Source organism: Micropterus dolomieu, linkage group LG22 (genome assembly GCF_021292245.1).
Source record: "Micropterus dolomieu isolate WLL.071019.BEF.003 ecotype Adirondacks linkage group LG22, ASM2129224v1, whole genome shotgun sequence".
NCBI lineage: Eukaryota > Metazoa > Chordata > Actinopteri > Centrarchiformes > Centrarchidae > Micropterus > Micropterus dolomieu.
In genome coordinates, this window is record NC_060171.1 from 33,732,733 (window position 1) to 33,760,578 (window position 27,846).

Below are 27,846 nucleotides of genomic sequence, written 5' to 3' on the forward strand. Positions count from 1 at the left end.
GTTATGGAAATATAAGTTTTATAGTTGTATCAGTTTATTTTAATGTATATTCAATATTTAATTTTAGTAAATGTCCACAGTAGCAGCGGGTACCAGAGGTATTTATGTTACCAGGGTAACACACGGCGGAACTGACGTGTGCTTTGATGATGTTGCAGGGTGTTCCGAATGGAAGAATTTTGTCAAGGGAAATTCCGTTAACCGACATTCCCTGAGCAGGGAGCAGGGGCTGTTTCTCAATACCAAGTTCGGACTTCTGTACTTTAAAGCTTGGACTTGGCAAGTTTGGCTCAGGAGTACAGAAATCCAGGAACGGGAGCACACAGTCCATTAGCAATTGGAACAGCAGTGGACTTGATGACGGCCGGACCAGTTAACGGGCGGGACCTCACATCTCTGAAAACGTTGTAGCAATTTTTTAAATCAGCTCTGTCTTGAGAAATCAACCACAAATTTGGAGTTTAAACAACTGTATTCCCGCATTAAAAACTCTTAAAACTACTATATGTGACACAAGAACAGCAGTATTATAAGTTACAGTTCTGACTTTTCTCATCCGACATTTCCGCTTTTTGGCAGCGAAATGCATCCTGGGATATCTGGCGATCCGAAGTCCACACAAGTCACCATCGATGCAGGCTCGGTAAAACGGGCGGAGTGAGAACACATCCGGGTATTTGACTGTACTTGGCTAGATGCGGACTTTTGAATTGGAACAGTACTTTGGCTGCGACTGATGACGTTTCACAAGAACACAAGAACACAAGTACAGACAAGAACGCAGATTGAGAAACAGCCATCGAGTAGGGAGTACTGTTTATGTACACTGTGGATTGGAACGCAGCCTAAGTCAAGTCTCAAGTCTTCAAATTTGCGACTCAAGTCTGACTCGAGTCAAGTCATGTGACTCGAGTCCCCCACCTCTGCTGATTGCTCATCACCTTCACCTGTCAGACATATATGGAGCTTCTTGACACTTTTTTGGCGATGAACTTGGCCATTGTCTTCCTGTGATTTCATTTCTCTCTGTGTAATTTGGCTTTTCTTACTGAGACCCTGACAGGCTGCAGTGTTCGCTTAAAGTGACTGGGTTTACATTAGCGGGTACCGCGCACATCAGTGTTTCAACAGTACAATTGGGTGGATTATCAGATGAAGAGTATGATAACAATAAATGTAGTTATCATGCAAATACATTTTTAGTGATATAAGACAGTAAGTAAAGTGTTGTACTTGATCCCATTTGTACCATTTGGCTGGCTAGCTAGCCTGGCTACGGATGCACACCCCTGGTACACCCTAGATTGTTGTTCCCAACTGTCTCAGAAGAAAAAGTTGCACAGATGATGTAGAAGCAACATTTCTTTCTTTCTTTTATTTATTAATGTTGTGATGATTGGAACCTTGGAATACTTTTACTTGTTTATCTACTGTCAATTGTCTGTGTTGTTTCTAAAATGGCTGTTACCATGATGATGACTCGTCTACTGCAAAACAAATCTACCTATGGACCCAAATAAAGGAATCTGAGCCTGAGCCTTTCTTCAAAGCTGGTGCACACACCCTTTTCTTTGATCTACTTGAAAATGATCCAATTCAAGTGATGAAGCAGGGGAATTTTCACTAAGGACTGAGTTACACCAAAGGCTATTTCAAGCAGTATCAACTGTGTCCTCCTGGCAATGAACTCTGCAAATGAAGGAGGGCAAGGAGAACACTGAAGTTTAAAGAGGGAAGAACTATAAATTAGTTTTGCCTTTCCAATCGTCTGCTTTACGTGTCAGCCCTTTCTTATGCTTAGATAACCAAATTGTTAACATGTCATCATCAAGAATGTTGTTCACATCTTACATTCCTGTTGTTTGTACTTACTAATTAAACTAAAGAAAATGTAAAATGAAGAGGTCTCCGGTTATATTAGAAGTTTGAATGACACATGGTACCTCTTTAGTGATAGACATTGTTGCTCAGCAACCATGTTACCGTCAACTGGGTTCACTGGAAGGAATTATTTTTACTGCTAGGTAATCTTAGCCTACAGAGAAGTATTAATGAGTATTAGAAATCTCCAGGACATTAGATGTTTTATGTAAGAGTTATATATATAAAGACATGGCTCTTACTTGTGGTATTACATAAACTGAAAATGACTGAAACAGATTTTTTGAAGGCAGAAATCTTTTTGATGTATTAGCATGAGCAGTAATATATTTTGTTCCTGTGTAGTGTCTCTAGTCCTGGGATGATATTAACCCTGCACTAATAACCTCTGGATTGGTCTCCAGATACACACCATTAATCTTAATTTCAGGCTGAAATTTAAGCCTGCAGGCAACATGAGACAGGACCAGAGCGGGGTTCACATACCAAGATGATGTTCTGTTAAGCCTCGGAGATGACGAGCATGTGTCACAATGACACTTGCTTGGGCTACTGAAAACCCAAACACCACCGTCTACACATATGGAACTGGTAGTGGTCAGTATTGTAACAAATTCCATGGTACCATAATCCTCTGTCCTGTTGATTTAGGGCACTATAAAAACTGGAAATGTCAAAAATGAAATGGTTTGCTTACCTGAATGAGGTAGATGCACTTATAGAGAACAGGAGCAGGACAAGACTTGTGGTTTCTAGCAGTGCAGTTGGGAACAGGTCATAAATATATGCAAGGGTGAGACCATGCAGTATTTTACAGACAACCAGTTGGCTTATTTTAGTTGTTGTTATTTTGCTTAAGTTGGGTGTTATCAGCATATCAGTGAAACATGTATTTTTGAGTGACATGGCCAGGAGGGGGTATTTAAAGAGGAGAATTGGGCCCTGTATTGAACCTGGGAGGACCTGACATGACTAAAATAATTGATAAATAATAAAATATAATTTCTGATGGAGAAAGTAGTTGTTACAGGATAAGGTAAAGGAAAAACCAGTCTGCAGCTGAGGCAGAAATTCTGCCTCCAGACAAGACTGCTTTGGTCTACTTTATCAGATGCTGTATTGAGTTCGAAAAAGGAAGAGGATTACACAATTCCCTGCATCAGCTGTCAGTGGCCCACTCGCTATCATTCTGATATTGATAGCTGCTTGTCCCATGCTACCTAGGCTCCTGGGTGTCACAGAAAGTTCTGTAGTGTCACATGTCGCTGGAGGGTTGGAATAAACTTGTCTGAGAAGACTGGTATAACCTATATTTCTAATACATGGAAACAAGCAGAGGTGAAAAGTCCTTTACTTAGAAAAAGCTATACCACGGCGTAAAATACTCCACGTAAAGTAAAAGTCCTACTTGTAGTTAGTTGAGGTGGAGCTATTGGGAGCAAATTTACTGTAGGGCTGCCTCCTAAATGAAGCCCCTGAGTGAAATCTCATTTTGAGTTAGGGTTAAACTTGAAAGGAAATGGCAGTTCAATAATCTTTAATCTGGCAAGATAGTCTTAAAACATATCAGAAGGCAAACCGTAATGCCAGAGCAGCGTATTACTCGTCATCGATAAAGGAAATTAAGGACAACCCCAGGTTTCTTTTCACCACTGTAGCCAGGCTAACGGAGAGTCACAGCTCTATTGAGCCATGATGAGACAAGGTACAAGGTTGTTTAGTCATTATACAGCACAAGGCTGCATATTAATACGAAATTTGTGATTCCTTCATGCTACACACACAACATATAATTAAGTGTAGGCCTATATTAAAATATGGTAACACCTAAAATAAAACAATATAGACATTTATTTACATACATATATACAGACATAGACACAGATATATACACCCCGAACATTCCACAGTGCTTTTTTTGAATTTGCATCTGGGGTGAATGTAAACTGCAGCAACCAGATGACAATCTGAAAGTTTCATCTTCACAATAAACAGTCAATTTGATGTAAAACACAGAGTCCACTTCCTCTCATCTTGCCGGAGTCTTCCGCTGACAGGTCGGATGTTGGACTGCCTGCCGAGTGCTTGATCTGGGATGTTGAGGTCTCGGTGTGGGCACAACAGTCTGAATTCCGAATTAAGTCGCATTCCATCAAGCTGTATGCCTACTAGGCTGCTTAAAGAATTAAAGAAGTTTTACCTTTAGTCAGGCTATGTACCACAGTCTTTTAAAGTAACTGTAATTAAACCTCTTCTGAAAAAGCCCAAACTTGATCCGGATGTTTTAGCCAACTATAGACCTATATCTAACCTTCCATTTCTCTCTAAGGTTCTGGAGAAAGCAGTTGCTAAACAGCTGTGTGACTTTCTACAGAGCAATAGTTTATTTCAGTCAGGATTTAGAGCTCATCATAGCACAGAGACAGCACTGGTGAAAATTACTAATGACCTCCTAATTGCATCAGACAAAGGACTTGTCTCTGTACTTGACTTGTTAGATCTTAGTGCTGCATTCGACACCATTGAGCATCAGATCCTATGACAGAGACTGGATCATTTCATTGGCATTAAAGGAAAGGAAGAGGGTTTAAGTCTTATTTATCAGATCAATCTCAGTTTGTGCATGTTAATAATAAATCTGTGAGCCAGTACTCATGCTGAGATCCTCTGGTAGGGCATGGCTAACTATGAATGACACTATGTAACAGAGAAGATCAGGCTCGCTGGTTTTGTCTCACAAGACACAATTTTACATAAAAGCTTTAACTGTGTGATTCTTAATTTATTTTTCCATTGTTTGTATACTGACTTGTTTATGTTTTATTTATTTATTGTAGACCACTGTGTATGACAACAATTTTTATTTGACTTGTCTGTATAGTACATGGGTTGCTGTATAGCACTTTATTACCTGTATTGAAAAGTGCTATACAAATAAAGCTATTATTATTATTATTATTATTATTACAAGAATGTGTGTCAGAAGGGAAACAGTAAACTTTGGTCAGAATTGGTCAGAATGAATGGTCTCCTCAATGCTGAGAAGTACAGGCAGATACTTATGCATCATGCAATACCATCAGGGAGGCATCTGATTGGCCCCAAATTTATTCTGCAGCATGACAACGACCCCAAATATACAGTGAAAGTCATTAAGAACTATCTTCAGCGTAAAGTAGGCCAAAGAGTCCTGGATATCCTAGGGCTGGAGTATTTGGGCCTAAAATCAAAATCACGATTAATTGAACATTTTACCTCGATTACGATTAATGACCAAACATTTTTGTTTTTGTTTTGTGTTGTTTTTGCCCTCATAGTTCACTGACGAGGTTTGTAGTGTAAATATGCTAATAACTATTTAAGTGGGGTATTTTATTTCATTCACAGATGTCAAAATCAATTATCTAAATGGTAACTGATAAGGTCATTTTGACATGCACATTAAAGAGATGTATTCCCCCTATATTCCACACTACAAACGAAACGATCTCCATCCACATCAGTGTTTTGGTTCAGAATTGATCTCCGCTTATATAAAAACGACTGCAAATGCACGCAAGTGGCCATTCACGGCATGTTTTTAAAACCAAAACCGGGTCAGCAGCGTTTTAAAATTCTCCATTGTTGGTCTTCGGATTTGCGGTTTTAGTCTGGACGTGAGATGCAAGGGTAGCAAAAGGTCTGTGTTTTAAAACAAAAATGTAGTAGTCACAATTTACCATTTATTTTAGATTATCTTTTTGATGAATTTTATGTACACACTTTCCATTAATTGGTAGTCTAGTTCTATTGCTGTTCCATGCCCTGCCTACATGATTTCATTCATAAATGTATATAGTATGTACAATATAATCCTCGAATTCATACTATTGTATGTAACAGCCACCATTTGTTCTGTCAGCATCATTGTGAGGAAATGGATCCGTGCTGAGCCTTGGCTGAGCTGCAGATGCGCCAGATCATAGTCTGGATGTGTCTTCCAGCATCGACCTGAGTTCTCTACATGTTACTGTGATGTGTGGCAGACCAGGACTGACTGGCCTGGGTCTGTTTGTGCATCTGCGTGCACATGTGTGTGTGTGTGTGTGTGTGTGTGTGTGTGTGTGTGTGTGTGTGTATGTGAAAGAGAGAGAGAGTGTGTGTACATTACAGTAAATTGCTGTCTGCTTAGACAGAAAGACAGCAGACACAAACAGTCTATTGTCCCACAGGGAGATTTTAATTAATACTGTTGTAAGTTGGACCAGTGAGTGATAATGAAATGTTAACAGTCCTTCCAGTTTAATCTGAGTCAGAGCATTGGAGTTGTATAGTGGACAAGGGCCACATTTCCTACAGTATTTTAGCACTTTATGCAAGGGACTGGACACAACAACATCATAACCTCACAACCTCAGTGTACCTGTAGAGAGACAAATATTTCACAGCGTTTTTCTTTAAAAATGCATTCTGTGCTTTTCCAGGCAAAACTCCAGAACAAAAGGAGAGCCTACTGCACAATAATATAACAAAAAGATAATAGAATGACAAAGCCTGACAAAGGTTGTCAGACTAACTCAGAATCTTCTTTTACATCTCTTCTTAAAACACACTTTAATCTTGTGTATTTTTCTTAACCGATGATATTTGTTTTTATTGATCATTTATGTTCTATCTATCTATCTATCTATCTATCTATCTATCTATCTATCTATCTATCTATCTATCTATCTATCTATCTATCTATCTATCTATCTATCTATCTGTCTATCTGTCTATCTATCTATCTATCTATCTGTTAAGTTTAGAGGTGTAGTGGTGCATATAGACAGGTATACAAGCAGGGGGATTTACTATTTACTTTGCTAAATAGATGGAAGCCACAGTACACAAACCTAGTGACACACAGCAACACCACTGATGGTGAGTGAGTTGATCAAGTTTGTCAGGAGACAGAAAGTGTTTCAGTTACAGTTTTTCTCCCTCACTTTGGTAAATTTCTTGAATCATCCCTACCATTTGCAAAACAGTGAGTGCATTTCTTGAAACATATCGCACAAACAGCACAACATAGTGGATTTCCTGCATGTCAGTGCCACCAGAATAACAAATTCTTGTGTCATTGTTTACGAACAAGATAGGCAAAAAGTTTAGTCTACCATCCAGCATTTTGGCAATGCAAAAGTACAAAACTCATAGTAACAGTGTATCACTTGCTTTCTGGTTGGCAGGCAGCGGAACGTCTTTTTTTCCCTCAAAGGGAGTGTTTTTCATGCAATGTGACGTCACGTGAATACTATGAATAGCCTACCAACACACACTGCATCACCACACATATGGCATACCTCTCAAGTTGATGCCAGCCTTACACAGCCAGATCCAACCACAGGTGAGTAAGGCACAGCAGCCTCCAGCTGCTCTCAAACTCAGAAGTGAATAAAGACAAATGTTCCTGCCATCTCTTATAACTCCACAGCATTGTTTGCAGATCACACATTTGAGCAACGGTTATCTCACTGATAGACTGATGTCACTGTCAGTTTCCAGAACAGGACTAAAAAAACTACCCTGGAACGCCACCTGAAGTCGGATTTCCTACTTGTGAACTAGGAGAAAAAATATATACCCCGACTTCACGAGAAACAGATGAATAATGTCACATAACAATGTCAGCGCCCATGGATGTGCACATTGTAAATGGTAAACCATAAACTAAAAAGCAACAACAAGTATACGCTGTTCTGCATGTACACTGATGTAGAAATATTTTAGTAAAAAATATTACAGTAAAAATTAAATTAGTTCCGGTTAGAGGCCTAGTAGCTGAATTTTGAATGGTCTGTAGCCAGTCAGTAGTTTGTAGCCACACTAGCAGTGGAGGCTGAATGAAAATGTCAGCTACTCAGTAAGTAAGTCAGTCTATCCAAAATTTTAGTCCACTGAAATATCTCACCAACAATTGGATGGGTTTTCATGCCGTTTAGCTAGTTCCAAAACCTGTGCACTTTAAAACCAGACACAATACGAGTGGACAGAACAGTCCGCAAGCGGAAAACCATTCTCACAAGGGGGCATTTCTGCTCTGCTACGAGCACGGGGCTGTGCGGAACGCAAGCTCGACCCTGCCTTCTCACTCACAGCCAGTGTTTGGCAAGCCAAAATGTAATACATTATAGATTACTAGTTACTGTGATTTTAAAGTAATTACTTATATTTCAATTGTACAATTGAATTGTAATAGGGGGGTCGAGACTCAGGGTGGGGGCTCGTCTTGATAAGCGGCTTGCTTATGAACCCCTCTGTGGTTCCTGTTGTAGAAAAAGACAAAATGATTACTTGGCAGAATTATGGATTTTAGCATGCACGTCTTTCATGGTGGGAGGAAACCCGGATCACCCGGGGGACACCCACGCAAACACAGGGAGAACATGCAAACTCTGCACAGAAAGGCCTGGGCTGAGCGAGGTCTAAACCCAGAACCTTCTTGCTGTGAGGCCACCGTGCTCTCCACTGAGCCACCGTGCTGCCCATTAAAAGAGGGTTTGGGTGAGAGGGATGTGAGAACTGAGAGACGGGAGAGAAAAGGGGTTAGACAGGCTTATATACGTGAGTGCATGTGTTTGGATTAGAGAGGCACAGGTGGATGAGTAAAGCGCAGGTAGTTGATTAGAGGAATTGAATGAGGCCCAGGTGGTCGAATTAGTGAGAGAGAGGCGTGGTCCTGTTCCAGAATTTTAGTTATATAACTCCATTAAAAAATGTTTGTAGTTTGCACCCTGCCTACAGTCTCGACCATAAAGCAACAGGACACAACGTTGCCCTTTTACTCATGGATTTGTTTTTCTTCTGCCGAAATATTTTGCGGTGTTGGTGAATTATAAAAAAAATAAAACACCTTAATATCGTAATATAGTAACACATGAGATTTTAACGGGTATAATATTACAGATTTTTTTTTTAGTAATGTGTTATATTATGTTATGTTATGTTGTAGCAAAAAGCAATACAATACTGTAATTCTGTTACTTTTGTAACGCGTTACTCCCAAAACTGGTCTCCGCTCACTGTCAAGATGACTTTTGAGACTGTGGAGGCGGGGACTCAAATTACATCTGATTGGCTGGCGAGGTCGCTTGTCTTGCCTTCTATCACCTCTGCATTACATGTAGTGATTGCTGTGCACAGATCCCACTGTTGCAGATGAGTCTTGATGTTTTGTCCGTCTAGTGCACATTTGGAAGAGGCGCCTGCTCATTTACAGCGTTTAGCCAAAGCCCTTTTAGTTTGACAGCCATATCTGTGATTTTTCCACCAAGGACAAAAAAGATAAATATGCTAGCCTATGTAGCTAATGTTAGCTTGTATTGCAGTGTGTTCATGCTTCATGTCACTTGCAGATGCAGCTGCTGCACGTCAGATTGTAGAAACCTCAACTCAGGACATTCCTTCAGCAGTCCTCTGCAACGAACGCTCAGCATTTACAGCTGTCTTTATCAAAATGCTTCAGTACAAGTATATCTATCATTTAGCTGGTAACAAATGTATTGTAGTATTGCAGAGGTCCTTTGTCACTTACAGTGTTAGGCAGACACAGCCTTTGACTTTGTGCAGGTTTGTGTCCAAAAAAATAACAAATGGAATCATGCCTCCAGTCTTATGCCTTTTCTTTCAGACTGTTTTGAGCCTAGTTCAAAACCAGCTTTTTTGTCCATAATGTAAGTTAGCATTCAGTTTACAGAAACTTGTATCACTGATATTCTTACTTTCTTAGGGAGTGTTGCTATAAGGTAGGTGCAGTGTGGTTACAGGCCAAGGAATTAATGTTGCAAATAATTTTTCTCACACACTAAGGGCATATCTTACAGTACGACTACTTCTGATTTACTTGAGTATTTCCATTTTATGCAACTTTAAACTTCTACTCCACTACATCTCAGAGGCAAACATAGAACTTTTTACTTCACTGCATTTGTCTGACAGCTAGCTTGGATGCCGTTGCAATAAAAAAGATGTGGTCATGTAAGCATGTTTATGTTATTCAGCATAATATAATAACGATGACGCTAAATATTTTAAGCCCCGAAAAAAGCGGGAACAGTTGCTCCATAAATTACCCCTCTTTATTATTTGTTTGAATCTTAGCTTCCTCATCTTGGGGACCCTTTTGTTAAACCTTGTCTCCATCCTTGCACAACAAGAAAACATTTACAACAGAGGTGTGTTGTTGTCACTTCAACTGAGCCCACTGGCAAGGGATAGTCCTGAAACCTCCAAGGACTTGAGGAGGAAGTACAGTGGATGTAGGGCTGGGGTAAAATGCTGGGCAAAGAAAGGGAGCTACAAGCCATTTCTACCTTTCATCATGATGGGAAACATGAGATCGCTGGCTTACAAGACAGACGAGCTAGCAGCCCTGGTAAGAAGTCAGAGACAGATTTCTTCAGTGTGCTGCTCCGTCTTGTTTTCTGTTGCTCTTTGTACTGGGAACTGCTAATACACTGAAGAATTTACTCTCAGTGCCTCCAGTCTACGTGACAACTGCACATTCTAGAGCTCTTAACCTTTAAAGTTGATACAGCATATTTAAACATTATTCTCTAGCATCTAGGTCTGACTGTCCCATAATGAAGGATACGTGGAAATCATTTTAATTTGATTGATTATTTGTGATAAATAGCAATCGTTATTTATTGTTATTTGTTCTTTAAGTGTTCTATTAGTAGCAAAGTGTAAAACAGACTTGGCAGCAGATCAGGATTAAGCACAGACGCATCATCCAAGAATACTGTAGCTGCTGTGCCTTCATTATTGTTTTAGTGTACGGTGATCTGCTGTGTAAAATTTTAAGAGTCAATATTAGATAATATAGCCAATTTAAATTCCAGTCTCTGAAAAAACCTCCTCTGGAGCAGGTTAGGTGTGCAGCATAAGTTACCATGGCGATCTAGCCGGGTTAAAAAGAGAGCCGCCTTTGTGACATTGAAAACTCTCGCTAACCCATTAATCTCACTTCGTGGTAGCACCCATTTTTGTAGCAGCGAGCAAGGCGTGGGGGCTGCAACATTAGACTGCTGGAATCCCTTCAAAGACAAATGCACACCATACATGCATTCCCTCCACTCTCTCTGTGACCCCACTCTACCTTCTGGGTCCCGCACACATGCAAGCACACACAAACACACACACACACACACACACACACACACACACATACAAAGCTTGATGTCTTTCACAGCAGGTTGTCAGTAGGAAACAGTGGAGCCTCTGAGTCACACTGTTGACAGGGGTGATTTACATGCACACACAGTGCTCTGTTCATCTTATACCACACACACACACACACACATACTGGGGTATACATTCACCCCCCTGCATGCACACACATACACACACACTGCAGAGGTGTGACATTTGGGCTTCTAACCAAGGGCATTTTTAAAGCCCAGCCAGGTGCTTATAAATGCTGCTTGCACACTTGCTCTCCCTCCAGTCATACACACCAGCCTGGGGTTCCCCTCACACTTCTCCTACTCACAGGAAAAGAGTCCAGAGGCAAGGATCCATTTATCTATACACAGATATATAACCAGACAGACAGACATGTTGGTAGACACACACATACCTGCAGAGAAATAAGTGTAAATATAGGTGTCATAATGTTTGGTTACGGTCGTAAGAATTTTACCTGGAATGGAACTCTGAGAGAGCTGGAGGGCCGCTGCCCAGCCTTCTGCACAGGTAGGCACAAACTGAGAGTGTGTATGTCTCTGGGTTAGTTATACTGTATGTGTTTTTATATAGTGAGAGAACGAGAGAGCTGCAGAGTTATTTGGCAGCCTCTGAGAGGTTGGCACGAGTCATTGTGTGCTTCAACACACTAGGGCCACTTCAGCACGAGCATTGAGTTGCGGGATCACATTGAGCTTTTATTGTTTTATTTTTATGTTAAATGAAACAAAAAAAACTTTAAATAAAATTAATCTGAGGTTAGTAATAATCTACATTTACACAGCATTTACATTTAATTATTTTCTTACAGTTTGGAGTTACAAACCAGACAGTGGTAATCTCAGTCATCTTCATCATGACAGTCATAATCTTCATTGAAATAAGTAGCCAAACTGGCACAGTTTAGCTCTTAGTGAACAGATGCAAAGAATCACAGTTATGTAAAGCAGCTTTTGTCTGTTTTGTCATAGAATGGCTGCCTGCACACCAGGGCTAGTCAAACTACACTGCTATCTCTGCTATGTGGCTCTGTTATGTCCTGAATGTGAGTATGCATTCTGTGTCTTGGCTCTCCAGAGTAATAGGATGTCAGATCAGAGGCATAGCAGAGAGGAGCAAAATAGCACCTGATAGTCTAATGGGACATAAGAGATTTGACTATGTTACAGGAAAATCAGGGCAGCTGTGAATTCAATTCAACGCAGTGATTCTCTCTACATTTGACTGATGGTGTAGCAGTTAAAAGTTTGTAGTTCAGTCTGAACCTGCATCCAAATTTAAGCTATATATAGTGCCCTCAAAAATGACATCCATGGCATGTACATTACTTTCTGTCAACAATACCACAATGCAGTGTCGACTGCTGTAGTGATGAAATAACTAGATGATCATTAGTGAGTGTAAAATCATATTGCTTCATGCAGAGTAATGACTGGCTGTCTGTTATATAAGGAGTTGTGAATGAGTGAGTGACTTTGGACACTTCCTATTCAATTCAGTTCAATTTTATTTATGTAGCGCCAGTTCATAACAGAAGTTATCTCATTGTACTTTTCATAAAGAGCAGTAATGTTAACAGAGACCCAACAATTGCCAACTTGAGAAAGCACTTGGCCACAGTGGCAAGGAAAAACTCACAGTAGCCCAACACAAGTTCCACACAGAGATGTCAAACAATAGTTGTGGTACAGATATGAATGATCATGAATAATAGTACTAATAATGATGGCAAGAGTAATAATAACACTAGTACTGCCTAATACCAACCAAACTCCAGCCCGGTCTTGAAGAAGCACTAGTGTTATCTCACAGATTTGAAAGGGCATATTCCTGCACTGAACTGACAATGTTTTTTTGTTTAATATATGTAACAGCAAGGTTTTTACTCCTCTGTTTCAGTGTGGAAGTGTTGGAAGCATCTTAGCTGCTGGCTACAATGGATTTTAATTAAGTCAGTCACTGAGAACAGAATCACTGTAAAAGGGATAACAGAGGTTAGGTTCTAATGTGGAGTATGCATGTCACATTTAACCCACTCGTCCTCTGTGCTTCTTTGTTGGGCTGGTGCAGTACAGTATTAATAGTGTACATGTGCACAGAACAACTGTGCCTGTTGCAACCATTTCAAATACCCAGGCAATGCAATGTTCCGTTTTTCACTTTCATCAGCTCTGTCTTGTTTTTCTGACAGCTACAGATGTTTTGTTTAGGCATCACTTATTATGTTTACCATCAGCCCCTATGTTTTGTACAGAGCAGTACCATGCTTCTGTTCACATTTGCTGTACATACTCATCATTGGCTCAGTTAAATATTTTCAAGACAAATGAACATCTATGAGAACATTTGAGTATGTAATATGTTCACAATGCCCATGCGTGAGTACATACTGTCCTGTGCACTTGTATGGATACATATAGGGGCAGCTGTGGCTCTGGAGGTAGAGCCGGTCACCCACTAATTGGATGGTTGGTGGGTCAATCCTCGGCTCCTCCAGTCTGCGTGAAGTATCCTTGTGGTGATTTTTATCATGTGCCCTTCACGCTGTGAGTCCAGACAGTATCCTAACTGGTAGAGTTTTGTTATATAAACATCTTAAAACTGAAGCGCAGCCTTGCTCTGTTTGGGACTGTGAGCTGCTGAAGTTAACATCTCTGTGGATTTGTGGGGAGATTTCTGCCTGATCAGCATTGTTTTCGGTTGTTTTTGGTTTCACATGCAGCATGCATTCCCAAACGGTCTAAGGGGGATACGCTATATACTAGCGGATCAATAATGTAATGCACTGCAGAGTACAGGCCAGGTAGACTTAAAAACATTATGAATTCTCATTAAATTATGACGTTAGTCTCGTAATATTGCGATTTTTGTCTGGACATGTCAGAGAGATTCTCAATGTGCAGAAAGTTTTGAACATGAGCAGAAAACCTGCAGGAGCTATTAAAGGCCAGGAGTTTATAACTGAATTCAAATGAATTCATTTATCATTTAGGTGAAAAGGTCCCACGTAGGCCTATTATTTCCCCAAACGGAGAATCAAAAGGATGGCTAAGCCTGAGTGCTGACTCAGCAGGGATTTTATTAAATTAGAAAAGTTGATCTTCAGGAGAAAACATATTTAAAAGCAATATCTACAGAATGCCTGAAAGCCTAACTACATTATATTCTATTAAATTTTAATATTTTGAATTGTCACATACTGCCTGAATATTGTGTTTCCCTTTATATAGCTGGAGATTGACCATAAATTGGTGCAGAAATATTCACCAGATTGCAGGAAATTAAGTCTTTAATGTTCAAAGTGATGAAAGGACCACCAGACCCTTCTCTTTATTCGTCCCCTCCACCATTTACACTAAACTGTATCTGGGTTGAAACACAGATTATGTAGGGAAACATAATTTCAAATCTTGTTTAGGGCTCCAACACTGTCAGGGCTGACTGAGTGTGAATGATTAGTTTCTTTCTGATGAACAGTTGGCACATCAGTGTATGAATGTGACATGCAAAGCACTAGAAAGGCGCTATAAGTACGTACCTTTATGGATGTATGTAAACTGTGGCTATGTAAGAGTAGAGCTTGTGTGTGTGTGTGTGTGTGTGTGTGTGTGTGTGTGTGTGTGTGTGTGTGTGTGTGTGTGTGTGTGTTGGGAGGGAAGGTTGGGGGCATTGCTTAACTGCTGTATCATGTTAAGTTGCTATAAGCAGACCTCTGAGAAGTAAAACCACAGATCCTGTTTTAGCTTTTTTCCATTTCAGCCCTGAACAACCAGATACAGTTATACTGCACGTATTCTCTGTTAATGAGCCTGTATACAGTGGCAGCAGGGTGGAACTATTGATATCTTATTGATTTGTCATGTGTTCTTACTGGACATAACTGAAGAGACATTTTGAAAGTATTGTGAACACATACTGTGCAGGGTTTTGGTAATACATAGATTACACGTAATACTAATGTTTCTGTGAATGCCAGTGGTCTTTGGATGGAAATCTGTAGGGGAAAAAGACAAACCAGTACTTGCACAACGGTTTTGTATGTTTGATTTAGTCCATAGCCAGGAGGCATAGGTGAACTAAGCATCTGCTGAAACAACAAATTTTTCTGGGTTCCTAATTAAAATATTCATTTTAAGGCCGTGTCTAATTTAGCGTTCACTTAGGCTGAGGATTTGATAAAGGTACAAAACTTGATACTACATACTGTACTAAATGTCAAATGTCATACTTTATAAAATGTAAAAGTAGAAAATATTTTCCAATGACTTTTTATTTTCTGGAGCTGTCTCTGAAGTTTTCACCACTATACACTATCCACTTGCAGCTCCTTTCTACTATAGGAGTGAATTTTTAATCACGATTAACCACATTGTTATGTGCAATACGGAATAATGAATTCTAAAGTAGTGTATTGAGCACTTTTCATTTAATTGTTCTGCTATATACACAAAAGTGCAATAACATGTGGTTTGCAAACACTTTAAACTAATAAGGTCCTTTTTACCAGCAGTATTCCCTTTACACAGTAGCAATAAAATATTTCTTGTAAACTGAACTTAAACATTAATGTAATCAAATATTAAACCAAAGCTATTTGTCACTGCCAGGGCATTACCTTTATCTAGCTTGTTAAAACAAGTAAGAGTCCAGAGAAACGATCAGAACATCACAGGCACGTTCTAAGCAACAGGTTAACATATATAAATCTGCTTTCTTGTTTTTTTCTCAACAGGTATCAGTCTATGTTCAGTAGCAAGTGTCCCTGTTAGAGTGAAGTGCTCGCCTCACTCTCACGCCCGCCCGATGGTGTGGTCAAGCAGATGTGACAACACCATGAGATAGCACTTGGCCCTTTTAATACTACTAATAATAGGACTAATAATAATAATAATTGTAGCAGCAGGAGTCAAGCAGGAACATATAAGGACGAGAGGGACGAGAAAGCACAAAAATACCTGAAAGGGAAGAATAATTACTGGGATAATAATGCATACTGATAGAGATGGAGAGGAGGGGAGAGGAGCTCATTGCATCCCGGGAGGTCCCCCGGCAGTCTAGGCCTATAGCAGCATAACTAAGGGATGGTTCAGGACTCACCTGAGCCAGCCCTAACTATAAGCTTTATCAAAGAGGAAAGTCTTAAGCCTACTCTTAAATGTGGAGATGGTGTCTGCCTCCTGAACCCAAACTGGAACCTGGTTCCACAGGAGAGGAGCTTGATAGCTGAACGCTCTGGCTCCTAGTCTACTTTTGGAGATTTCAGTGTTCTGGTATCGTAATGAACAATAAGCTTTTTAAGATAAGATGGTGGCTAATCATTAAGGGAATTGTGGGTGAGCAGAATGATTTTAAATTCTATTCTGGATTTTATAGGGAGCCAATGCAGAGAAGCTAAATCAGGAGAAATGTGATCTGTCTTACTGGTTCTTGTTAGGACACGTGCTGCAGCATTCTGGATCCGCTGGAGAGTCTTAAGGGACTTACTTTTGTGTTCCCTACTTGTTGTGTTGCCACCAAGTGGACAAAGAAAACATTATTGCAGATTTAAAGAACACTATACAGCAGTAACTTCACCATTCATCCAAAAAATGTTTATGAATACTTTACATTTATTCATTTAGCTGACGCTTTTTATCCAAAGCGACTTACAATTGCTATACATGTCAGAGGTCGCACGCCTCTGGAGCAACTAGGGGGTAAGTGTCTTGCTCAGGGACACAATGGTAGATGTCTCAGAGTGGGAATCGAACGCAGGTCTCCGACACCAAAGGCAAGCATCTTATCTATGCGCCATCACCACCCTCCGTATGAAAAATTAGTTCAATACTTACCATATGAACTAATTTTATTATGTCATTACGTTATATTATGGTTGCACAGCCAGGTTCTATGTCTGGGAAAGAGCTGTTCACAGCTACTGAATGAGCGCTTTGTGATCACAGTACTAGTAAAAGGGGAAAGCAGTGTGTTGCAGTGACTGTTGCTCACAAAGCATTCCTCGATGCTGGAATGTAAAGTGGGTTGACCCTAAGCTCAGCAGTCACCAACATGACACTGCTGATCATGCATGTGCGTTCCTCACACACCGTATTGCCATGGCAACATCACGGAGAAGTTTCACAAGACACTGAGGGCAAGAGTGTATCATGACCACGCATGTGTGTGTGTGTCTTGCTGTGACACAGGTGGACATCGTAACTCAGCTGATCTGTTACTTTCTGCAGGACTCTGCCCTTACTGACTCACTGTCTGCTTGTGTCCCACACAAGACACTGAGCACTCATTAAATCTCTCTTTGTATTCCGATGAGGTTTGATGAAGGTCCGTTCTGATATCAACCTCCTGTTGGCCAATATATAATGGAAGTATTCAAATTTCTCTACCTAGGAATGAACACATTACAATTCAACAGATCATCCAGCTTTGCCCTTTGTATAATAATGGTAGTAAGACATTCTGCATTCATTATTCATGCAGTGTGTTCAGGCTGAGCGCCTTTTTAGGATAATATGATTACACGCTGCCACCGCTAAATCCAAATATACAGTAAATGATTCTTGATTGTGACTATTTCAAAGTGTAAAAGAGGATGAGTCCCTCTGCAGGCTGCAGGGTTATGTGGTAATACTCGCTTTGGGATTTCTCTGTGTAAAGTGGCCTATGGCCCCTTTGTGGCCCATGATTTAAAGAAATCTAGGTTAACCCCTGTGCAAAATTATTGAAATGTATTTTGCATAATTACGTATGTCGATGCTGAATACACCTATAAAAAGTAGTGATGGCACAGTAGCCAACATGATGCTGTGAGTGGATTCAGATAGCGATAAACCCCCTTAAATAGAACTGTTGGATTTGGCAGTCTTGCCATAGAACACAATATCCAGGAGAGATAGCTGCCACTCAGTGAGTGTGTGGTGGTTTCAATCAGCAAACACAGTCTGCCAGCAACCATGAAGCCAGGAGCTCCTGGTTTATTGAGATCCACATTATAAAAAATATAAATAAATGTATAAATAATATTACAGAGAGGAATATTTTTACCAATAGCCAAATAGTACTAAGTGATGCCCACATACAGGTCAGCCAGCTTGAGACAGATTCCAACCCAAATATCTCTACACCAAGCAACTAGTGAGTGAGAATTTACCTTTCACATGGTTCAGCACAATGCTGTATAGATCTTCTGGAAGTTGTTTCCAAACCTGTGAAGTTCAGTAGCTAAAAGCAGCCTCACCATGTTAGGATTGACTGGCAATAATAAGCAGGGAAGTGCTGACCTAAGGGGTTCAGGAGGTTGATACTGTAGAAGAAGATCACAGATGTAATTTAATCCAGAATTATCAAGTTGTTTATAAAGGACAAGCAGTATTTTAAAACCATTGACCTAAAGCCTCTGCAGAGATTTGAGAACTGGAGTGACATGTTCAGTGTCTTAGTCTTTGATAGCACTCATTCGCCAGCTCAATGAGTGAGCTGGTGAATGAGTGCTATCAAGAGAGCTTTGATGGGGATACAGACGAGGATATATGGGGATAAGAGGATAAGATAAGATAGGATAAGGATAGGTCTTATGATCCCCATAGTGAAAATGTGGCAGCAGCAGCAACACAAAACCCAGTATAAAATAGAAGTAAAAATAGAAACCATATAAGAACAATTAAAGGTAAAGTGACAGTGGTGTAGTAAGTCTAGTATATATGTAAACAGTGTACACCAGACAATGTACAATGTGATCAAGTAATTATCAAGGTAGTTAATCAATCATTATTCAACTTATTATTACTTCAACTATAACAAAAGAAAGTTTGTGGTCCCTTCTGCTACACTCACAGAACTATAGGGGACAGCGGGGTGATTTGAGCCTGTGGGAAGTTTAGCTTGTTTCTCGGCAACCATAGACAAAATTGGTCATGTGACCACACGTTTTTGAGGAGTCATCCATTTTACACACCCTGTGATGGAGAGAGGCCCATGGAATGAGTGACGAGCACATTTAACCCCCTTGACGCAGATTGTCGCGAATTCGCATCACACCTCTTCCTTCCAGGCTGCAAGCCAAGATAGCGCATGAATTCCCCCAATGCCTGTTTGTGCATATGCAATACGTACCTAGGAACCTTTTGCAAGCCCTGGTTTCTCATTTTTATTCTTGTGCTTAAACAGTTACAGACAATAGCATTTGAGTTTACGTGACGAAATGACATTGATGTCCCTGACCCGAGTGTGGCTCAACTTACCCCTCACTGAGGGCAAGTTGATCCAAGAGACAACTTTTTAACTATACTGTACTAATTATACTAATGTCAAATGTAATATAGTATTATATATTACAAATCAAATAACGTATTACTATTCTATAATAGTAAAAGTGTAAAAGTAAATAAATCAGTCCAACAGAGAGACAATGGAGAGGGTGATGGGAGTGTGCCTGACAGAGTGGAAATGGTGTGTGTTGCGTGTCAGCCTGAGCACAGAAAACACAGGAAAAACAGTCTGCTGTGTCCCTTCCTGAGACCAGTCCACTTTTTATTGATTTAATCAGAATCAGATTTATTGGCCAAGTATGTGTACACATACAACCATGATTATGATAAGAATGTCATTTCATATAATTTGAGCCCAGTGGAGCAAATCAAATCAACTTTTATTGTCACATATGCAATCATACTCAGTACAACCTGTGCCAAATTCATTCTCTGTATTTAGCCTATCCTAATTAGGAGCAGTGGGCAGCCACTGTGCAGCACCCGGGACCAATGCCAGATCTAAGCCAGTTCCTTGGTCAAGCACTGACTGGTGAGCTAGGAGAGGTTAAATAAAAATATTCTAAGGATTGACCCCCTGGGGAACTCCATGTCCTTTTTTTTTCTGTCAGCATTTGTCAGTAGACACAAAGCTTCATCCTACAGTTTCTTCTAGATGACCAATTTCGTGCTGTGGCAGAAAGTGCAACCCAGTCCTCTGATCTGTTTAGTGATAGTTTTTTAAAAGAGAAGCTTGATATCTGTTTCTTTGGAAAATTACCTGAGAGGAGAATGCTGTGGATCCTCTATAGGTCTGTCTTAAATCCAGTGTTGGGCAAGTTCTCGACAGCTTCAGTGATGTTGATATGTTTTCAATGAAGTGAGTGCTCGGGACCCAGATTTGGGCATTTCAGTGGGTCTCAGAAAATAAGGCGGGTCCCCATTTAAATGTGTTTTTTTGACTAATTGTAGTGAGATGGCCATCGTTAGGATGTTATCTATACTACTATGCCTATCTGTTCGGTTCTTTATCATTACTCTTATTATTTTCCATTACTAAAAGTGCTTTTAGCAGAATAAATTCAGAACAGGATTAAAATTGAATATTTTTAATTTAACCAAATGTTGCTTCTAGAGCATCAACAGTAATGTTTACAAAAGCAAAGGCACTACCGGTATATACTACATACTGTATACTATATAGGCTTTGTACAGGTTGACATGTTTATGCTTGTTGAGCAGGTGTATTAAGTAATGGCTTTGTACTTGCAAAGGTTTTACTGCACTTCCAGTGATGAGCGCATGTGCCATCAACTCGAGTAGTCTTGGAGTTATCTTCACTTGGTTCACCTCTCTGCTCTGCTGACCGCTGAGTTCGCTCCGTGTGTTGTGTTTGTGTTGGAGCTCACAGAGAACAGGATGTCTAGGATTTCAACACGGATTTGTTCTTTACATCGTTACATTAGCATAATTACAAGAAAATAGGGTTCATGAATAGTGAGTTAACTGCGTCCTTTCTGATTTTAATGCATCAAGAGACGCAGGACGCATACCTGTCAACATCACTGCAGCTTCCAGCACAGCTGTAGCCAGTAGCAATAACAACACTGACACAGAAATGCTTCTTTTGGGACTGGTTTCAGGGACCCTGCAATGTCACGCCAATAAATTATATTTGTTTCATGAACACGCTTCAGAGTTTAAAACAGCTACAAGAAATTCTTGTATTCTTTCAATAAAAACAATGAATAGATTCTGTAAATCTAATCTATTTGTCAATCAGTGTCATTTTCATAAGTCTGTAATTAGACTATAACATTATTTTGATCCTGCTGTGATCCAGCTGTGCCACTGTTATCAGAAACTGATGCTCCAGTTGACTCTGGCAGAAGGACTTCTCACTCTCCTTGTATTTCTCCTCTTGTCTTCAGTGGGAAGGACAAAAAGAGGGAAATGTGATCGCAACCAAGGGTTAGTTTTTAAAACAGCGTGTCATGGACCAAAGAGTTGGTCATTTTGACATTTTGTCTTGAAGGTGGTGCTAGAGGAAGGGTCAGGGAGGTCACCAAATCATTAGGAATCATCCTTTGAGGACCATAAATATCCATCCTTAGATTCTGCTAGTAGGACTAAATGGTTCAAGGATGTTCAAACAACATGTGAAATGCAGGGTGGCTTACACCTGAGGCTGTGTTAAAATGGCTAGTGTGCAATGAATATAATAACAAGTGTAAAAGTATTTAAAAAGATGAAAAAATATTTAAATACATGCATTCACATATGTAGTATTAAAATGTATATTATGTCAATAGAAACACAATGCGAATTACATTTTGAAGACACAGCTCCCTGAAAGACGAAACATCCTTACACAACATTTTTATGTTATGGAATACCAGCAGAGTTACTGATGGAGATGGAAAGCCCAGAGATGCATATCACTGTCATCCTGTTGTCTGTAGGCATCAGTGACATAGCTTAACCAGCTGACAGCTGAAGCAACACACTGGGTCTTCCCTCATTATTTAGGAAATGGGAATGTGTGTGTGTGTGTGTGTGTGTGTGTGTGTGTGTGTGTGTGTGTGTGTTTGTGCAGAATATGTTTGTCGAGCCAAGGGAATCCTGCCTGGGACAGAAGTAGGTGTCTGATTTCACCTGTGGATTAGCAAGTCCTTTTTGGGTGGTCCCATGTATTTGAAAGTGTGTGTCTTTGATGCCAAATTGTGATTGTGTGATTGTGTGTGTGTGTGTGTGTGTGTGTGTGTTTGGTGACCTTATGAGGAGAGTCAGCACGCTATATAGTTCATGTGGGTTGGAAAGCTGGCTATGAGCTCACTGGCTGAAAGTAAGGATTAAGGTGTCCTTCAGTCTGACCCAGTCTGTCTTTATTACACATACAGACACGCCGGCTGTCCCTCTCATCCAGCAGAGGAAGACATGAAAACAGATAGAGAGGCTGATGAGCGGAAAGACAGAATGAGACAGAGATAGTTTCTCTGTTTGGAGTTTCTATGGAAGTCACAGATCCATGAGACAAAAATGGATTGCAGTGTTTATCTTGTGTCTTATTTGGTAACATAGTCATAGTCAGTCGCCCTCTGGTGGATGAATTTTGGTAGGTTGACATCTGACACCAGAGACCATCTTTGAACAGACACGGTTACCATCTCCCCCACATACAACCACCTGAGCCAGCTCTTGTCACTAAATGAAGCCTTTGCAGTGGGAAGCTACTGATTGAAGCTGTCATAACTGCAACTATATTGCTGCAAGTTCATGTCAGCATAATAACGTCTAAAAAGAATTAAGCTGTATGAGTTTGTCTGACTTTCAAATTGTTTGTCATAAACTCTCAGTTCTTGGTCAGGACATGTAGCTTTTAATTTAAAGTTGTAATGAAATGCATCATCTTTGGGCCTTATTTTCTTGCAGTTCTAATTCTTAATTGACCTTGAATTGTTAGCTTTCACCCAACTGTTGCTAACCCACACTCAGACTGGGCTTCCCGGGATTTGCACTGCCAGGAAAATCTGCTTCTAGCTACGTAGCACTGGCTTGTCTTTTAGCCAAAGTAGCTAGCTAGTGATCCCAGACTTTCGGCAGGACAAATCCTGATCCTATTTTTAATCAGTATTGGACTTTCACTTGAGAGACTGATTGCAAAAAGACCCCTTGCTCTAGGCCAGTGGTTCTCAACCTCTTTGGGCCAGCACCCCCCTATCCATTACCCAGGTCCCCAACTGCCCCCCATCAAATCAGATGTAAGCTTCTTTCCCTGAATATGAATGCTTATTATTATTATTATTGTTGTTGTTATGATTGTTATGATTATTGTTGTTAATGTTGTTATTATTATCATCATCAAAAAAGCACATCATTGAATGTTTCCCAGGGAACAACATTTACAGCTGTTTAAAAGCACGCAATGCAAAGTTTATGTTTTATTGTATAGGCTAGTTTGTGTTCACATCCTTTGGCAACGTTGTACTGCAGTCATGTCAATAGTGTTTTAATTCGCATATGGATGCTGGACGTCCCATTCACATGAAGGCAGCGGCGCCACAAGAAGCTGACAGAAACACTGAAGAGAAGAAGAGTTACGAGACACGTCTCGTCCAGTCGCAGTGGTGTAAACTTGCAGGAATTCTACCCTCTTCGTGGGCAACCCCAATCCTCTGCGCCATTTATTTCACCGGCACACTTGCTGTTGTCAAGTTATTGTCATACCTACAAGTTCAGATCAACAGGTGCCGCACCTCCTGCCCATGTTAAGGACATCAGCACCTCAGCCCTACAGCTGCTTTGTCATCACCCATCTGTCTCGACTGTTGTAGTGCATGTGGGCTCCAACATCCTTAAAATGCAGCGGTCTTAGAAACAGAAACAGACAAATAGTTTGGCCGACTACGGTAACATCACATCTAGCTTAAAGACTACTGCTGTAGCAGAAACATCCCCTACATGGACAACTTCACCACCTTCAATAACAGATCTATCAATATCAAATTCATTTCCTGAGGAGCCCCGTTCACAACGCACTCCTTCACTCTCACTCTCTGCTCCTGTGGATTCCTGTATTGAACACTAATTGGCCATTGTAAACACCACCAGCCTGTATCACTTCCAAGTTGTTATAACCTTGAAAATAAAGCAAACATAAAATCCAAAGATTAGATTATTGGAGATGAGGGTGTGCTTTCAATTATTCCACAAGATTTATATATATATATATTTAGACCTTTTGTAAACCAAACACTTGCTGTTGCTACTTCTAAATTTAAAAGTTTATAATTAAACTCCCGGATCAAAACACCGGCGACGGTAACGAAGAAGAAGAGCGCATTGGTCATAAAGCCTTTGGCTTTGCTCATGAATTCTAGTAAACTGGCTCCGATAGCCCCACACACACGCGCGCACACACACACATACACACACACACACACACACACACACACACACACATACTAATTTTGCAGGGTCCACACCTGAAAAAAGCTGCTGTGAGAGAGGGAGAGAGAGAGAGAGATGTGAAAGGACAAGGGGAGGTGAAGAAGGGGGTGAGGAGTTCAGATGAACTTGATCCCACCAACCGAGTACAGAACATTTAGGGCTGGGGGGGTCAGGGGTTCTGTTATTCTGCTATGTGACAGAGACCTCCCTGTCATCACCTCTAATGAGAAGAACTGACCTGAAATACAGATGGGTGCTTGCATACATCAAATACATACCAAACATGACAAGTCCTCCAAATTGAATGTCAGAAAACTTTGTTTGTAGCTGCCCTTTAAAGCGACACAGAGGGGATAACTGATTGGACAGCTCCTCTGTCGGTTACACTGTTGGAAAGAGATGTTTTTATGATGTGACAACAATACGATCACTATGTTAGCTTAGGTTTAGGCACAAACACTACTAGGTCAGGGTTAGGGAAAGACCATAAGTTGTTAAAATAAGTAGTTAGTTATGGTTTACAATAATAATCGAGTCGTTAAGGTTAGTTTACAACCAGGATAATGGTTAACCCCTTGACGCCTGAATTTTTTTACAATAAAAAAACCCCAAAAATTATTTGTGTTTTCACTTGCTTTCAGTCTGATGTTAAATTAACTGAAGATTGTTAATTTGTCTATAGAACATAGAAAAGATATCAATTCAGGTATGATGTAGGTATGATGCAAATTAGCGACATAAACGATTCCTGGCTACGTATCGAATATGCACAAACAGGCATTGGGGGAATTCATGCGCTATCTTGGCTTGCAGTGTGAAAGGAAGAGGTGTGATGTGAATTCGTGACAATCGGCGTCAAGGGGTTAAATGAAAATAATCCTGATTGTCATTTGGAAACAGGGAACATCCTGATTGACATGAGTACCATGGCCACTGTCTCTGCTGTATTGCTGTTATACAGGGAAAACAATGAATAAGTACAAAACTACTAAGTTGGTTTGTCCTGGATGTCCACCTAACTATTCCATAGCCAGACAGCCTGACAGGCTCTTCAGCTACTCACTAACGAGTGTCACTTTATTACTATTATTATTTTCCCCCTTTTTTTAAATTTAGTGATGCGACACTTAACAGATGAAACACATAACAGACACAACAGTATGTAGCAAAAATACATGGTGTTGGATTGACTGGAATCAAAAAGTGTATGTATGGTATATGTTACTGATAAGCTGTGATTCTATTTGGGTTTATTTGTATATCATAGTGTGGGAGTAATTTATTGTTGTGCAGTAATGGACAGTATCCATGATGATCATAAAATCAATAATCAGTAAAAACACTGCCATTAATACAAATAAATAATACATTAATTATTTTAGTAATACCTTTAAACTAATTAGAAAAATATTAACATCATTATTGCTTTGCCATTTCCAACACCATTATCTCCAAAACATATTTTCAACTAATTGCGTAATACATGATACTAAATTCTTAAATGGTAGTAGTGAATAGTACCAGTAACAGTGTTAGTGGTAACAGTGATAATCGTAACATTATTAGCTGCACCAACAATGATAAAAAATATATAACTGATTGGTCTGCTAATTCCAGTTGTAGTGTGAATGACCAATTACTGTTAAATCCATAAAATCTCTGGACTTGAACTAAATGATTTCATGTGAGCATGTTATGTAACGTGGGCTAATATTTAGTTACACAACTAACTTACCTCAAGTAACACGAAGTTAGCAAACTCCACAGCAGACTTACCTGGAGATGACAAGGATGAACCTGATCCTGAATCCACTTTATTTTCCAGCTGCTGTTGAAACAAGGCTACTGTCCTTTTTCTTGTTGTCTGCTACAGATGAGGTTGACGGTGCTTGGTAGTGCAGTGAATATCCTGTCAATTCATGGGAGGCAATGTCGCTACCACCCCCAGCTGGTGTAGCTAGTAAACTGCTCTCACACTTATAGATCTCTGTGGTACATATTAGACAAAATTCCACATAAGAAGGAAGTCACAAATGTAACATGACCCATAAATTGACAGTGAGTGATCCGCAAATGTACACAAACTGTTTAGTGTATAAAAGTCACTCTGTATTTTGATGGATCACAAATGTAAAAATACATATTTGTGGATAGTGACATATTTGTGCATTATAGTACACATTTGTGGATTGTTTTCTATGGGTTACAAATATTAAAGTCCAATAAAATCTTCCATACTAGCTAGAAGTATGATATAGTATAATAGTATGATCATAGTTGCATAATACAAGTATAAAATAAGAGAAAGAGAAAAGAAGAGATAAATTATGGAAGAGACAGAAACAGAAAAGAAGATTGGAAAAGACCAGGGTATATTATGTTTCTTTGAATAAGCTAGTTGGGTATGGGGTGTTGCATAGAGAGCCCAAGGCCGTTTCCGGCCCATGGGACCTTCCCTCCATCGTCAACCGCTTATCCTGCATACAGGGTAGTGCGACCTCACTTTGGAAAAAATATGTACGGTAGTCAATGGCGAGAGACCACTTATTTTTTGATCCCGTTTGAATTGTACTCTGAATCACACATATGATGATGGTCAATTTAAAATGTACATTTCAAAGTCAAGAAAGTCGCAGTGTGATGTAAAACTGTTGAGGTATAAGACTGTGAAAAAATTACAAAGACCACAAACCCAAAAGTCGCCTCAGATAACTAAAGCTATGGTTAAAAAACTTACATGAGAGGATGATGTGATACAATGACTGAGAGTTGATGGATTAAACACATCAGGTGAGATATATTTCTGCGTGGAACATAGCTAAGTTATCTAATTAGCAGTAACCAAGCAATGAACGTTAGCTAGAATTACCACTAACATGTTGGTGATGTATATTGTGCGAGACGAGAGATGTAGTTCATTGGTTTTCACACAAAATGACATGTAACTTTACTGTTTTACGACAAACTTTCTTGACAGACAAAACTATCTTTTAAATTGATGAACATCATATGTGTAAAAAGGTCTCCTGAACATTGGACCATGAGATCAGAGAAAGAGCTCAAAGAAAACTCAGCAATGACTCCTGGGATCACATGATTCTTCTCAAATATGTCTCAGTTTTCTCATATTGGCCTCAGGAGCAAAAAACTCATCTCTGTCTTACTCTGATCAAAAGATGAGATCTCTACAGTATCTGAAATAAGTGTAATTTCAGTCCAGAATGTGGATCAGAAAAAAAGCTCTAAGATATTTCTCAGTTTTGTCTTAGTGACCCCACTTAGGGGTTATTTTACTCAAGTAATTTACTTACGTCAAATGTTAAGTGATTTGTTAAGGTCACAGCCAGCATAACTGGAAAACACACTACTTTGACATGATGTTTAGAGATTAATTCATTAAGGACCAAATGCACGCAAGAACTGAGATACAACATGTATCTGTCATACAGAATAAGCACTTTTACTTTTAATACTTAAGTACATTCACTATGGAATACTTTTATACCTTTTACTTGAGTAGAATTTTGAGGACTTTAATTGTGGATATGGTATTTCTCCTCTTTTA

General features: G+C 39.8%; 1 protein-coding gene across 1 annotated transcript in view; it reads left to right on the forward strand.

Moving 5' to 3' along the window:
* The first annotated feature begins 11,516 nt into the window (after positions 1–11,516).
* Positions 11,517–27,846, forward strand: part of LOC123962517 (cytosolic carboxypeptidase 4) — a 206,071-nt gene continuing 189,741 nt past the window's right edge. Inside the window, exon 1 of the mRNA XM_046038694.1 lies at positions 11,517–11,598. Coding sequence (XP_045894650.1) covers positions 11,517–11,598 — 82 coding nt within the window. The remainder of the gene's footprint in view (positions 11,599–27,846) is intronic.